At 47.1% G+C, this 15,369-nt stretch overlaps 1 protein-coding gene across 1 annotated transcript; it reads left to right on the forward strand.

The window, feature by feature from the left end:
- The first annotated feature begins 3,765 nt into the window (after positions 1–3,765).
- Positions 3,766–13,822, forward strand: LOC117057530 (bile salt sulfotransferase-like). Its single transcript, XM_033168381.1, has 10 exons — positions 3,766–3,789; positions 3,959–4,236; positions 4,563–4,633; positions 5,427–5,697; positions 9,412–9,566; positions 9,988–10,196; positions 11,335–11,461; positions 12,489–12,583; positions 12,724–12,904; positions 13,056–13,822. Exons 1-10 carry the CDS (start codon positions 3,766–3,768, stop codon positions 13,193–13,195), a joined length of 1,551 nt encoding a protein of 516 aa, XP_033024272.1. The 3' UTR covers positions 13,196–13,822.
- Positions 13,823–15,369: the final 1,547 nt, after the last annotated feature.

Raw genomic sequence — 15,369 nt, forward strand, 5'->3', positions numbered from 1 at the left:
GCATGGATGGCCACCAACTTGGATTGCTTTAGGAGTGGACCAATTCATGGAGGAGAGGGCTATCAATGGCTACAAGCCACAATGGCTAGACGCTTCTGAATACCATTTGCTGGAAACCGCAGGCGGGGAGCGTGTTCTTTTGCTCAGGTCTTCCTTGAGGGTTTCCCATTGTGGCCTCTGATTGTCCACTTGTGAGAACAGGATGCTGGACTAGATGGGTCATTGGCCTGATCCAACCCGGGGTCTTCTTGTGTCCTTAAGACAGAACCAATCACCAGCAGAGTAAGCTGATTCCAGTTTTGCCCCCATCCTTCTGAGATCTAGAAGGGCTACCCTGAGACTAGGGAGGAGGAAGGTGACAGGCAGAGCTACCGTGTGTTGGTAGAGGAAAGAAGGCAGGCAGGAGGTGGCTGACTGAGGCCAGACCGAGTTTGGTGGGGCAGCTTCCCAGTTGCCCCACTAGACCAGCTTCCAGTGCACTTGCTTGCCTTCAGACTATCAGTCAGCAGCTGGCAAACCCTGGGCCAAATCTGGCCTTGCTAGTTTCCCCGCCCACTAGTTGACAACCTGGGACAGCTTCCCTAACCTGGTGCTCTCCAGGTATTTTGGAGAGCAATTCCCATCAGCTCCAGCTGGCCCAGAGATGATGGGCTCCAGAGGCTGACCTAGAACAATCCAAAAGGATATTGTTGAAAGGGACAGACCACGTTTGCCGACAGAGGTGAACAGCCAGCTCCCTGCTTCCTATGCTCTTCTCAAAATGGTCTGCCAGGAAATTGGCTGCTAAGCAAAATGTTATATTCCCATAACACCATCAGCCTGGGGTGGAGATGCCTGGATTGAACCATCAAACCAGGAACCTCCTGCTGTATAAGGAGATCTGCCCTGCTGCTGAGATATGGGTATTCCCCCACCCCAGAAGTTTGCATATGACAACAGACTTTGAGAGGCCATTCTTCAACAAAACTCAGTTTGCTTTGGAGGGCTTGAAGTGCAAGAAGTAGCAGCGGCAGCAGCAGCAAATCAGAAAACTGGGTCCACAGATTTGGGGCTGACACATGTTATCCCACTAGCATTTAGAAAGAACAATCTGTGTGGTTCCTTGTGGCAGCATATGTGGAACCAGGCTGGCCATTGGAAAACATCAGGATTCTCCACAAATGGTTGGTTAGACAAAATACGGGACGTGGTTCTTTCGGAAAGTTTGGCATAATAGTATCGCGTAGGTACCAAGGTGAACTGCTAAAAAAAGGCAAAATCGAAATTGCTGGTATATGGTGTCCTTTTCTGTTGTATGTAAGGAGGGGTGGTATTCTGATACGTCTGCCGTTGACTCAGTTTGTTTTATGGAGACTGTTTTATGGAGCTGTTATATGCAGGCTTCGCCCTTTTAATTCTCCCTAGTAAAATGTGCTCTTAAATACTGTGAGGACACAAACGACACATTTTGATATAAATCTCTTTATTGTAGGAGGCTGGTATGTCTGTCCGCCTTATGTACCTCGAGGACTCTTGTTAACACGCCACTGTTTACTGTATGTGTTTGTATTGTTTCCAGATTATTTTTATTAAGTTCTCAAATTATAAAGAAGACGGATAAGATATAAAGAGGGGGGAAAGAAGAAACATAAATAACATGCAGCGTCATTGCAGAGAGGAAAAGAATATTATTACAAGACTTCCTTGTGTAAACAATTAAACTGTCAAACTTAAATACGTATATACATGTGCAGGCTTGACAGAGAAATAAAATTAAAGGTAAAGGCGTTGCTTCCTGTGCTCTCTCTTCTCAGTTTGTCATAATAAATGTGAAGATATATTCAGCCAGCTGTATGCTTTTTTTTTAAAAAAAAAAATATTATATATATTTAAAAATCATACACCTGACTGCATGGGTGTAGCCAAGGGGGGGCAGTTGCCTCCCTTAAATCAATAAAAAAACAATACAAATTTGAAGTCCGTCCGTCCCCAACAAAAATTCTGGCTACACCCATGCCTGACTGAGTATATTTTCATACAATCCAGACTGTGGAACTGCCCAGCCATTTCATTTGTAAATGAAATAAAATCATACCATGTTGCAAAAAAAGAGTCTCTTTTACTATGTCCCCTGGATACTTTTAATTTGTATATGTTTGTATTGACTTTTTTTTTTTAAAAAAAAAACCCAAACCCAATAAAAATATTCAATAAGAGAAGAAAGAACCATCTGTGAATCGTTAAAAAAAAAAAATCGGGGGAGAGACAAAATAGATACCTGTTTGATAGGAAGATGGCAGCTTAGAATCATAGAGTTGGAAGGGCCCCTGAGGATCATCTAGTCCAACCCCCTGCAATGCAGGAATATGCAGTTGTCCCTTATGGGGATCGAACTTGCAGCCTTGGCGTTATCAGCACCACACTCCAGCCAACCAAGCTTGCAGTGGACAAATTAGGTACATGCAACTTTCCAAGGACAGGGCATTTGATTTGCCCATGTTTGCCCCCACTCCCTGCACGTGAAAGCTTAAATTAGACCCAATGGACTTCCCTTCTCAGGGATCATTCAAGCCTCCAATTCTGGGCCTGGAAGAAGGGAGAATCTGAACACTGCCAGGATCCTAGCAACTGTTTGCAACTATCAAGGAGGTTCATAAGCTGTCCTTGAACTGCCCCGGAGGCAATGAAGAATCTGACACCAGCTGGCTGAACTCCTGTGACTCAGCAGCAGCTCAGGCAGGCATGGCCAAACTTGGCCTTCCAGCTGTTTTGGGACTACAACTCCCATCATCCCTAGCTAACAGGACCACTTGTCAAGGTTGATGGGAATTGTAGTCCCAAAACAGCTGGAGGGAAAGCTGCGGTTCAGCCACAGGACGTGCAGAGCCCATCTCTGAGGAGATAAAGGAAAGCCCAGGGCTGTGCGGAAGGCCAGAAAAACCACAGGTGGGCTGAAGAAAGGGGAGGGAGTAGTAGGCCAGCCAGGCAGTGACCATCAGTGGTTGGAGGAAAGGAAGGACACCAGTTAAGAAGGGCAAAACCTTTCCCACCCACATAGTTCCATGCCAGGAAGAACTTCACCTCTGATTCACAGACTTGTAGAGCTATGGTTTTCCCAGTAGTAATGTACGGAAGTGAGAGCTGGACCATCAAGAAGGCTGATCGCTGAAGAATTGATGCTTTTGAATTGTGGTGCTGGAGGAGACTCTTGAGAGTCCCATGGACTGTAAGAAGATCAAACTTATCCATCCTTAAAGAAATCAGCCCTGAGTGCTCACTACAAGGACAGATCCTGAAGTTGAGGCTCCAGTATTTGGTCACCTCATGAGAAGAGAAGACTCCCTGGAAAAGACCCTGATGTTGGGAAAGATGGAGGGCACAAGGAGAAGGGGACGGCAGAGGATGAGATGGTTGGACAGTGTTCTCGAAGCTACTAACATGAGTTTGGCCAAACTGCGAGAGGCAGTGAAGGATAGGCATGCCTGGCGTGCTCTGGTCCATGGGGTCACGAAGAGTCAGACACGACTGAACGACTGAACTACAACAACAGAGCTGGAAAGGACCACGAGGGCTGCATCCAGTCCCACCCCCTGCATGGGGCTCAGACCCACGACCCTGAGATTAAGAATCTCCTGCTCTGACTGAGCTATCCCTCAACTCTGAAAAGTGACATACTGCTTGAAACCAGAACAGCTCATGTTTGTTTTTGCTGCAGGACTCTAATTATCCTTTTAGGGCGGCCTTTGCCCACTGCGTGCCCTCCAGCTGTTTTGGACTACAGCTCCCATGATCCCCTGCCAGCACGTCCTGGTAGGGGATGATGGGAGTTGTAGTCCAAAAAAACAGCTGGAGCGCACCCAGGGGCAAAGCCTGGCACACCAACCATCCTCATGGATTAGATTTACGCCCTGCATAAATTTCTTGAAAAGGAGCCCCCTGGGCACCTTCAGGGTGAGATGTGACTTTGGATGGCTTGGAGAGGGACTTCCCTCCACTGGCTTCCCTTCCCTGGCTTCGCATCCTCTCATTCTGGCAACCGGCCAAATGTGCAGAACTCCGGCCAGGCTGTGGGCACCTCCTCTGGCTGGGAAATGACGAGATCCGAGGGGCATCTCCGCGGTGCCACCTTAACGTCGAAGGCTCCCCTGGCAAAGGAGGCAACGCTTGCAAGTTTATTCAAAGGGAAGTCCCGCCCAGCGCTGCCCTCCTTGGATTGGTTATCGCAAAATCAGGACTCCTGGGTCCACTGGGGATGAAGTGAAATTTAGTAGGTTATGGGAAGGGGAGGGCGCAGAAAACTCACGGAGTTTGAGATGCTCTGGGAAGGGAGCTGGAGTTTGTTACAGAGAGAGGAGAGAAAGCACTGCCTAGGTGGCTTTTTCTGGAGGAAATCATTATGTGCAGTGGGCCAAAATGGGGCGGGGGTGGGGGGGGGGAAGACCCTCAGAAAGAGGGGAGCAGTTTACAATAAAGATGAAAGCTAGGAGAACTCCTGGGTTTTCTGAAAGCCAGGCAGGTTGAGTGCTCTAATAGACCGTTAAATGAAAAGTGGACAGGGGTTGCCAACTGTTTATTCCTGGCAGAGTGCCTGTGGTTTTAGCTGCTGCACAACAAGCAGAAATTCAGCCAGTTCGCATCGCCACAAAAAAGAGGGGTGGGGGAGGGGGGAGAGCAGCAGCAGCAGCACCTGTTGAATTGTTCCATATTCTACAGCTATTAAAGGTTAGGGAGTCAAGTCAAGAGGAACAGGGAATGGCTGCAGGGAGTAAGTTTTCTTTTAGGGGAATGGGTGTAGGAAGTAGCGTCAGAGGAGCAGAGACCTAGCTTTAGTGTAACCATAGTGCAGTGTGCCATTTGAACTGTAAACTATGGTTCAGGGGAAACACGATCGCCATCTTCAAATAAGGGTTGTCATGCAGAAGATAGAGCAGACTTGTTTTTTGTTGCTCTGGAGAGCAGAACTAAATCCAATGAGGAGAACTTGTAGGGAAGTGGATGAAAGTAGGGTTGTTGTTTTTTAGTTTAGAGAAAAAATCAGTAAGAGGCACCATGACAGAAGTGTATAAAATTATGTGTGGCGTGGGGAATGAATGAATGAATGAATGAACAATAAACAAATTAAAACATGAGCCAGATGGGAACAAGCCCTCGGGCAGTAAAAAGGATTCTCACTTAGGTGAAGTCAGGATTCCTGGTTTCACCAGTAACATTTTCCAGATAAGGAGTGGAAATTCAGAACTTCTTAGTTCTTTGGAAGGGTTGTCATGCAGGTTTGGGGGCTAGGCTGCAAGTGGGGGTCAGGGCGCCAAGCCTTCCTTACCAGACAGATGCATTGTACATACCTTGCCTTTCACAGCCAAGAAGAACAACTGAGAACACACACACACACACACACACACACACACAATTATTTTTCAATGATTAAGAAGGAAGTGGTGTGAGGATAGGAGCTGGCTGTGGTGGAGACATATGGTCACATATGTCTGGGTTTTTCTTTCATTCCTATGAGGCCAAGGAGAGCTGCCTATCAAAATATGTGGCCTTGGTTTTGCTCTGCTGCCTCCCTCTATCCCTCCTGTCACAAAGAACAAAGTCTCCTTTTGTGTGTCTTTCAGCGAGTGGCCTGGATTTCCTCCCTCTGCAGAGATCATGTAACCAGGAGCCAATAAAGCAGGTTCTGCTGCTGGGGACCTGGGCCTGTGAAAGGAGAGGCAACAGGTGAGTGTTTTCTCCTCTTATTGAAAATGCAAAGGGTTGATCAAATGGAGAAGCCTTCTCAAACAGCTATCTCCCCTTCCCCTCCTTTGACCATCATCCCAGACCTTCCAAATGTCCCTATTTTCCAGGGACATTCCCAGATTTACAAAGCCATCCCAGTTTCTGATCTGATCCTGAAATGTCCTAAGGATGTCCCTATTTTTATCAGAGAAATGTTGGAGGGTATGGTTATGCAACCCCCGAGCCAAGGAGATAAGTGACTATGCAACATTTAGAAGACATCTGAAGGTAGCCCTGTAGGAAGTTTTAAAATGTTTAATGTTTCGTTGTGTTTTTTATATATGTTGGAAGCCACCCAGAGTGGCTGGGGCAACCGAGTCAGATGGGCAGGGGTATAACTACTATATCATAATAATTATGGAATAGGATGTCCCTATTTTCATCGGAGAAACGTTGGAGGGTATGCGATCCTAACTGTTGAAAGCTCAGAGTTGATCTTCCTTGCTGCTCACACTCCCTGCTCCTGAGTCAGTTTAAAATGGGCTTAGCTTTTGGGTCAAGCTCAGTTTAGGTTATTAAACGCCACATATAAATGGGAATGTTAAGCAAAAGCCTCAGTCCAAGTTAAAAAGTTCAGCTTTTAGCTCCGTTAGTTCAGCGGGGGCACTGTCAGACTAATGCTGTTTTCCAGCAGGATTCAGTGGCATCCTGACAAATTCAGTTTGCAGTTCACCACCAGAGTAGCTTTGGAGCTCTTGGACAACAACCCTCTCCCAATCCAGTAATTTTGCAGTAAGGAAAGTGATGGGGAAATGTGGGCGAACATTTGCTTGGCACACTGCGCATGTCCAAAGAATAGTTCCCACAGAAAATGTCCTTGCATAGACAAAATAATCTCAGCCTTCTGCTGCTTCTTGAAACTTCTTCTCTGTTCTTCTCTGTTTCTGGAACAAATGACCTCACCCTGTGTATTTGTGAACATTTATTTTTGATACCTTAAACTAGGCATAGGCAAACTCGGCCCTCCAGATGTTTTGGGACTACAACTCCCATGATCCCTAGCTAACAGGACCTGTGGTCAGGGATGATGGGAATTGTAGTCCCAAAACATCTGGAGGGCCGAGTTTGCCTATGCCTGCCTTACATATAAGGTTGGGGGTACAGATATGTTTGGTAACAAGGGGAAGTCATGTGTTCTAAATGTATGGTGTCTACGCAGCCTGACTCCCTGTGAATAAAACTTGCTTGCCTCTCACAGAGCTACACTCCTTAGGACCCTTAACAAACTACAGTTCCCAGGATTCTTGTGGGTTGGTTGGAAATACACTTTAAAAGTATGGCATGTAAACAGCCCAAGGCCTTTGCATTCCCAGAGGGATCCCAAATTGCCTGCCATTGTCTACTTCCCTGAAAGTTATTCCCATTCTCAGAGGGCCTAAAATTACATATGCACCCACCCCACTTTCAAATTTCTATTCTCTGGAATCTGGGAGAGCCTCATAGTTGTCATTCAGAGTCCTCCTAAGCTCATTGGCTGCAGCACTAATTTGGGGAAGCGAGCCATGGCTATAAATTTATGATGATGATCATTTTATTAGTTATACCCCGCCCATCTGGCTGGGTTTCCCCAGCCACTCTGGGCGGCTTGCAGCATATGTAAAAAGACAATAAAACATGAAACATTAAAAGCTTCCCGAAACAGGACTGCCTTCAGATGTCTTCTAAAAGTTGTATAGTTCTTTATCTCCTTGACATCCGAAGGGAGGGTGTTCCACAGGGAGGGCGCCATTTTTGTGAACCACCCACGGAGAAGGATCTCACAACCTGTGTTTCAATGGAGGCTTTGAGAAGGGTATGCCACAGAAATCCACAAGGAACCCTTTTACTGGGAATTGTGGAGTTGACGTTGTTTTTGCACGGCGTGCTGCATCTACGAGTTTCACATTGCGTTCTCTGCTGATTGGGACATAGAAAAACCATGGTTTTGCATGATAGCTGATTTGCAAGTGCATAGTTGGGGAGGGGGGGAATCAAAGAAGAGCTGCAGCGGGGAGGTTAGAGCAGGCATAGGCAAACTCGGCCCTCCAGATGTTTTGGGACTACAACTCCCATCATCCCTAGCTAACAGGACCAGTGGCCAGGGATGATGGGAGTTGTAGTCCCAAAACATCTGGAGGGCCGAGTTTGCCTATGCCTGGGTTAGAACTTTGACTTTTGCAGGATTGTTAGGCCTCTGGCACAGGTCAGCGGACTCCAAGGCCTGCGTGCTCCTTTTTGCCCCTGCTTTCCTCCTCCTCAGCAAGTGCAGCAACTCTGCACCAGCCAGGAACCCTCCCCCTGCCAGTAAACAAGTGGGAACCCCAGCTGATGAAGCTGCAAGGCGAGAAGGGCTGTAGCTCAGTGTTAGAGCATCTGCTTTTCATGCAGGAGGTCCCGGGTTCAATCCCCAGCATCTCCATGTGGTGGGTGTAAGGACTCCTGCCTGAAACCCTGGAGAACCGCTGCCAGCCAGTGTAGACAGTACTAAGCTAGATGGACCCATGGTCTGGTTTGGTGCAAGGCTGCTCCATGTGTTTCTAACCAGCACTGTCCAGTTCTGTGGGCACTTGAGGCTCACCAGGTGTCTTTTGCCTGCAGGACCTTGGCCAGCTCCCTATAAAAGGAGCCAACAGAGATGTTGCCCCTACAGGTAGCTGGAGGCAACTGAAGCCCCCTATAGGCTGACCAGACCTGGGTGATAGTAGGCTCCGCCTCCCTGGCTGGTTAAAGGGCCCTCAACTCATTTCTGTGGTTTCTTTGAAGATGGGGAGATAGCGATGCTGCAGAGAACTCCCTCCCTGAGTCAGGGGGTGCTGGCAGGGGATACTGCCCTCTCCTGCTCCCTGGAATAATCTGACCCTCACCCACCATCAGAATCCTCTGCTGTACATAGTACCAAAGTTGTGAGTCACAATACCCACTTTTTTGACCTTATGAATCACAAGTTTCCCAAGTAAAACAACTCAATAAACAATAAAGGGCTGTAGGGGCTTACACGCTCTGACCTTTAGGCCAGATTCATACAGAAAGCCAGTATGGTGTAACGATTAAGAGTGTGAAACTAGGACCTGGGAGACCAGGGTTCAACTCTTCACTTGGCCATGAAGCTCACTTGGGACAGTCGCTGCCTCGCAGCTTCTTGACCTACCTCACAGGATTGTTGTGAAGGATAAAATGGAGAGGGCGGTGGACCATGTAAGCCACCAGCTTGGAGAAAAAGTCGGGATATAGAATCATGGAGTAGTAGAGTTTGAAGGCACCACAAGGGTCATCTAGTTCAACCCCTTGCAATGCAGGAATATTCCGCCCAACGTGAGGCTTGAACCCATGACCTTGAGATTAAGAGCCTCATGCCCCACCAACTGAGCTATCCAGAGGGGCAAATGTGGGGGCACGGAACCAGGGTTTGACTCTGCCCGGATGAATTGCTTTGTGTTTCCAACCCGCCGTTTCCCTGAGCACAGGAAGACCGGAAGAAAACAAAACCTCAAAGCGGTTTGCAAAAAGAACGTAACAGTAAAATCACCAGTATAAAAACAGTAGGGGGAATATTAACAATATTAAAATGAGCGAGAAACTGAAATCAGATTAAAGCATGCCATCATTAAATAAATAAATGCAACAATTAAATAAGTGCACGTTTGCGTCTTCTTCTTTTCAACTTCTTCCCTGCAGTCCCAAGACCATGGCCAGGCGGGTTGCACACTCCATAGAGTACGGTGGAATAACCCTCCCCGCTCTAGTGCACAGTGAAGACAGCGTTCGGTATGCCCATCGGAGCTTCCAGGTGCAAGACAGCGACATCTTCAACATCACATATCCAAAATCTGGTGAGCCATCTGAAAGCACACACAACACAACACAACACCCCAGGCCTCTCGTCTCCCCGGAGTTTCTGGACTGACAAACTCTATCTACTCGTTTTTGTCTACCCCACTCTTTCTATTTGAATCTAGAAGATGCTCAGATCCCAGCTGATGCTCTTCCACAGGGAAACACCCCCCCCCCTTGTTAAGGCTGTTTCTTACTCTGAACAGCTGTGGGACAGGCAGAAATTCAACAGATGCAGCTTTTCAAAAAAAAAAAAGCAGCACCTGTTGAACTGTGCTGCATCTCAAGCTGTTACGGGGACAGGAGAGGTGATGCTAACCTTGGATAGCTCCTTTTTATTTCAAAATCCTGTCTGCAGATGCCCTCTGTGACTCCCTTGGGGAGAGGCCAAGAGGGTGTTCACCTTTCATCCTTTCCCAGGGACAACTTGGATGAAGGAAATCCTCACCCTGATCCACAGCAACGGGGACCCCACTCTCTCACGGTCATTACCCTGCTGGGAACGGGTGCCCTGGATCGAACAGGTCACAGCGGTGAAATACCTGGAGCACCAAACGTGCCCCCGCCTCATAACCTCTCACTTACCCGCAGCAATATTTCCAGAATCGTTCTTCACCTCTCAGGCTAAGGTGAGTGTAGGACCTTCTTGGGTGCTAAGGTACAGTGGAGGGGGCTCTCTTGGTCATCCCAGTTTCCTCAGAAGCTCAGAGAGGGTCAGGTCCGGTGGCAATGCTTCTATTCTTCCACTTGGTGTATATGTGGGGTTTTGTGCCAGCGTCACTTGTGTGGGTTCTCTTACTATTCGCTTGTTGGATTTACTTGGTGGTGAGAGAGGTTGGGGTGGCCTAAGGTGTGGCTGATTGTCTTTGGTTGGCTGTAGTGAGATTTGTTTTTGTGTGTGACTGGGGTATGTGTGTGTTTGGATCAGCTTAGCCAGATTGATTCGTATGCTGTCGGCGGATTCTTGTCGTTGTCTTGTTGGGCTGTGTATGTGATAAAGGGGAGCCATACCGGGGTGAAGGCGTCTTCTTCTATGTCAGTCTCAGTTTATTGGTTAGTTTTTCTAATAAGGCTGTTATCATTCCTTCTTTCCCCCTCTTTTCTTCCTAACCTAACACTGTATGTAACACTAATGTCTCACAACAAATGAAACTGATTTGTAGAAAACACAACTTGAAAAAAGAGACAGTGCACGTATTTTTGTAAACTAAGAAATCTTTAATAAAAAAATATTTTTTGAAAGAAGAAGCTCAGAGGGGGGCAGCCAGGGAGACGGCATTCTTGGCAGCAGCTCCTAAGTTATGCTCTACCCTGCCCTTTGACATCTGAGATGTATGCTTTAGTACTCACCTTATTTCCATTATTGTAAGTTGTTTCAAACTGTTTTTAATATGGTGTTTTAATTGTTGTAAGCCGCCCTGGAACATTAGGGTAAAGAATGGATTGTTGTTGTTGTTGTTGTTGTTGTTGTTGTTGTTGTTATTAGAAGGGGCATGGTACAATTGTCAATTCTAGGGGACCAATCAGTGTATGGGGTGGAACTGAGATCTTTTGATGAAGGGCAGTATAATAATAATAATAATAATAATAATAATAATAATAATAATAATAATATAAGCACAGAGACTATTGAATTGCCCTAATCAACAGAAGAGTGCCATAGAGGTAGTTTCTTCGTGACCCCCCTGGGAAGGGAGGTGTTTTCTTCGCATGAGGAAGAGCCATTGGCAAAGTTATTCCAACGCCTGACAAAACTTTCTTTTCCAGGCCATTTACACCGTCCGCAACCCCAAGGATGTCTGTGTCTCGCTCTATTACTACACCAAGATGGCTTCGTTTCTGGAGCACGAGGAGGATTTTGGGGAATTCATCAGGAAGTTTGTTTCAGGGGAAGGTACATGAGCGTGTGGGTTTTCTGGGAATGGCAGTGGGACCTGACATTTGGTAGGAGGCGTCAGGGGTCACAAGTGGCATAGCCTGGGTCCCCGCTGGGGCTGCTCGGACGAAAGGCTGGGAGGCTGACAGCAGGTGGCGCTAGCAGCAATAGCAGGCAGAGTCAGAGCCAGCAATAGCTAGTTAATTCTGGTTTTGTCCCCACCCTCCTCTCTGTTGAAATCAACAAAGGCAGCACTGAGACTAAGGAAGAGGTTGTCAGCCAGTGTCACCTCCTGGACTGGTTGTTAATAAGGAAGCAGGCGGAAGGGGGCTGGCTGAGGGCAGGCTGGACCCACACATTGTTGCTACGCTGTGGCCTTTGGCTCTGTTCAATCTCACATGGCAATCCTGCCAATAGTCTTGATTTCCTACACAGGAAGTGGAAGATGCAATCCGTACGTCTGATTGGTCTGTTGTCAGTTCCAACCTGTCAAACCCGCTTAACCTGGAACCAATTAAACGAAGGGTGGCAATGGTGGGTGTGGCCACACACACACAGATCCCTCCCCTCAAAAGCACATAGCTCCCCTCTGCAACTGAGCCACGCAGGATCTTAACAATCTGCTGTTGGTTAAAAATAGATTGACTTAGATCAGCTTCCCTCAACCTGGTGTCTTCCAGCTGTTTTGGACTACGACTCCCATCAGCCTCAGCCAGCATGGCCAATGCTCAGGGATGATGGGTGTTGTAGTTCAAAACACCCAGAGGGCACCAAGATGGAGAAGGATGAATTAGCAGCTCTCTCTCTCTCACTTATTTCCATATATGCCTGAATCTTCATTTGAAACTGTGGCTCCTGGTGGACAATATTGTAGACAGCGAAAGAACAATCCTATTGATCATAAGTATCACCAAAATTGATAGTGGTTGCTTCCAAGTGACTGTGTATAGGATTGCATCTTTTTAAAATTTGATCATTTTTTTTTCATGCAGCTGCTGCTTCTCTTTAAAAGCACGAAACAAATGCCCTTTCTGTTTCTCTTTAGTTCTCTTTGGCTCCTGGTTTGATCATGTCAAGAGCTGGCTAGCCTACAAAGACCAGGCAAACTTTCTTCTTCTGACCTATGATGAATTGCTGAAGGTGAATTAGTAAGAAAGAAACAGGTTTCTTTGGTCTTCAACCCCTGGTCCTCTCTCAGGTCAGACCCATAAGCCATTCTAGGCTGCTCTGAGGCCCTGGCAGCTTAGCTCCTTCCAACCCTTGCGATCTCCCCTTCTCAGGACTTACGGGGCAGCGTTCTCCGCATCTGCCAGTTCCTGGCGAAGGACTTAGATGTGCCTGCTGTTGACTCCGTGGTGGAGAACGCCTCCTTTGAAGCCATGAAGGGCAACAAGATGGTGAACTATAGCCTCGTCTCTGAGGATATTATGAACCAAAAGATCAGCCCCTTCCTCAGGAAAGGTAAAAAAACAAACAAACCCTGAAAGCCGGGGAGGGGGGAATTCTTTGGCAGGACTACTTGCAATTCAATATTTGAGGAGGTGGTACGTCTAGAATGAAAGATCCCTCCAGCTCTCTCATATTCCCCCACGCGCCTTTTTTCCTTTTGCAGGGATTTCTGGAGATTGGAAAAACCATTTCACTTCAGAGCAGAGTGCTGCATTCCATCATCTCTACCAGGAGAAGATGAAAGACGCAGGGATCAGATTTCCTTGGGATGAACTCCAAACTGAAATCCACCAGGAACCTTAAGGTTTCGGAGAGGGAAACGTTAGGTGCAGAATTTTCCCCTTTCTAACGTCCTTATACACCAGCCTTTGTTATGAGAACCAGCTTACTCTTTTTAACACAAAAGCTACCATTCTCTTCTCACATAATATAGGAGTCCCAGCTATCAGCACTACTGAGGATTCCAGTGCAGGGTTATGTTTTGAGAAACGAACAGTAGGGGCTCTTCACTCTGATAGAAAGCAGAGGGCTAGCTTATACAACTGGAAGAATCAAAGTTTTCTTGGATTGTATCACATCAAGCTGCAGTGGTGGTGGTGATGATGTTGCGTGTCTGAGTCACCCCCCCACAAAAGAAAATGCTTCCTGCATTTAGAAAGCTAGCCTTTCAGGGACAAAGGGTCTGACCTTTCCTTTCCCCACTCACATGCTAGATTTTGTTCCCCAGGCAAGGAGTTCTCTTGTGTTCTTTTGCTGCTGTGTCGCAATATTCCTGTGCCTCTCTTTACTACAAAAGAACATTTGTTTTTGCCAGTTTTGTCTGCCTTCCCTCTTGCAGGTGACTTTTGTTTTATTTGCAGTCGAGACTGGTTATAAAATTTTGCCTCCCCAAACTAATAAAGCAGCAATAGCTCTCCCGACTGTCCACTAGATGGTGTAGTTGTTTTAGACATACCAAGGACAATGTGGCACTATGAGCTCATCCTGCACTGCCTCAAAGTTCCCCTTGTACCATAGGTTGCTCCCTCCTTCATTTTTTGACAGGAAGTGCATGATGTTTCTACTGCCCAGGTGAAGCAATGCTGAAGCAAGAAACTACTTCCCCAGTAACCAATAGCAATGCAAAAAGACTTCCTAAATCAAGTACATGCCACTGTCTGTGTTCGCCCTATCATGGTTTTTAGGTTATCCCATTCTCCCCTCTTAACTCTTCCTCTGCCTCTGCCACCAAACCTCAACACTCCTTGCCTTGTATATCTTTAATTGCTGCTGCTACAAATTTCTAGGTGAGTATCTCTCTCCTTTCTGGCAGGCCTGACCTGGGAGGAAGTCCTTTTACACTCATTGGGGCCTGCTTCTTGAGACTGAGTTGTTAGCTGTGTTAAGTCAGTAAGCAAAGCGCCATCCTCTTTCCGCACTCCTTCAACTTGCAGAAAGCTCTGCTTATTCTTTTTACTCCTGTTGCTTCTCGGGCAGCAGCTCAGAGCAAGCACTCGAGCTGCTTTGCTAGCTAGGGGAGTCTGAGCCCGTGTGCCACCGTTGCTGCAGTGTGGGCGGGGTGGCCTGTGCCTTCCCCGGCACCCTGGGCGCCTGCATGCAAGAGACAAGGTGGAAGCAATGGAGAGGTGCAGGCAGGTAGGAGCAGATTTGCCTGGGAGGAAGTTCCTTCTGAGGAGGAGCACCTGAGACTGAGTTGTTAGTTAAGTCCGTGAGGAACGTAGGCTGCATTTTCCTTTATTCATTTGTAATATTACTAGTAGCTCCCAAGAGCACAAAGTTTAGCGTTTGCTTGCTTGTGCATCACCGAGGGGGGCTGTTGCGAGGGAGAAACTGATGCACGCTCCTACCGTGCCACAAACATATGATATGCCTTTCCCCTGCCTGTGAGGAAGTTTCGCAATCTGGCAAGAGCTTTGCCGCCAGAAAGCAATAAGTAGACCCGCTGCTTCAGTGCATCAACACACAACCCAAAACGTATCTCCCTCCTCCTTTAGAGCAGCCGCCGACTCAGAGCAAACTGCCTGGCAGACAGGACAGCAAGATAGGGATGCTGATTTCTGAAACGCATTGTGAAAATGAAGTTCCTTAGCCCCTCCCCCCTCAAGGAGGTGGTACTTTCACCTCTGCTGACGGACAGACATGCGTGTCCAATTTACGTGTTCTGTTCCATCCTCATTTCCACATTAACCTGCAACTGAAATAAATAAACCAACCCCACACAAAATACGTATTTAAATACACCATTTATCTCAATGTACATTATTTCTAAAAGCATCTTTATCTTGAAATATGCACGTTGGCATTTATTTATTTATTCTTTGAGTGGAGAACTGCGTCGTAAATTTCAGACACGTGCGGAGGGTTAATTATGCTCCAGTCTGCACATTTTCAGTTCGACAGGCGCAGATCAGGTCAGTTTGCCTTGGGATTCACAGGCATCAACTTCTTCTCAAGCGTTCCTTACTTGCCACACAGGA

This window comes from Lacerta agilis, chromosome 14, assembly GCF_009819535.1.
Source record: "Lacerta agilis isolate rLacAgi1 chromosome 14, rLacAgi1.pri, whole genome shotgun sequence".
Lineage (NCBI taxonomy): Eukaryota > Metazoa > Chordata > Lepidosauria > Squamata > Lacertidae > Lacerta > Lacerta agilis.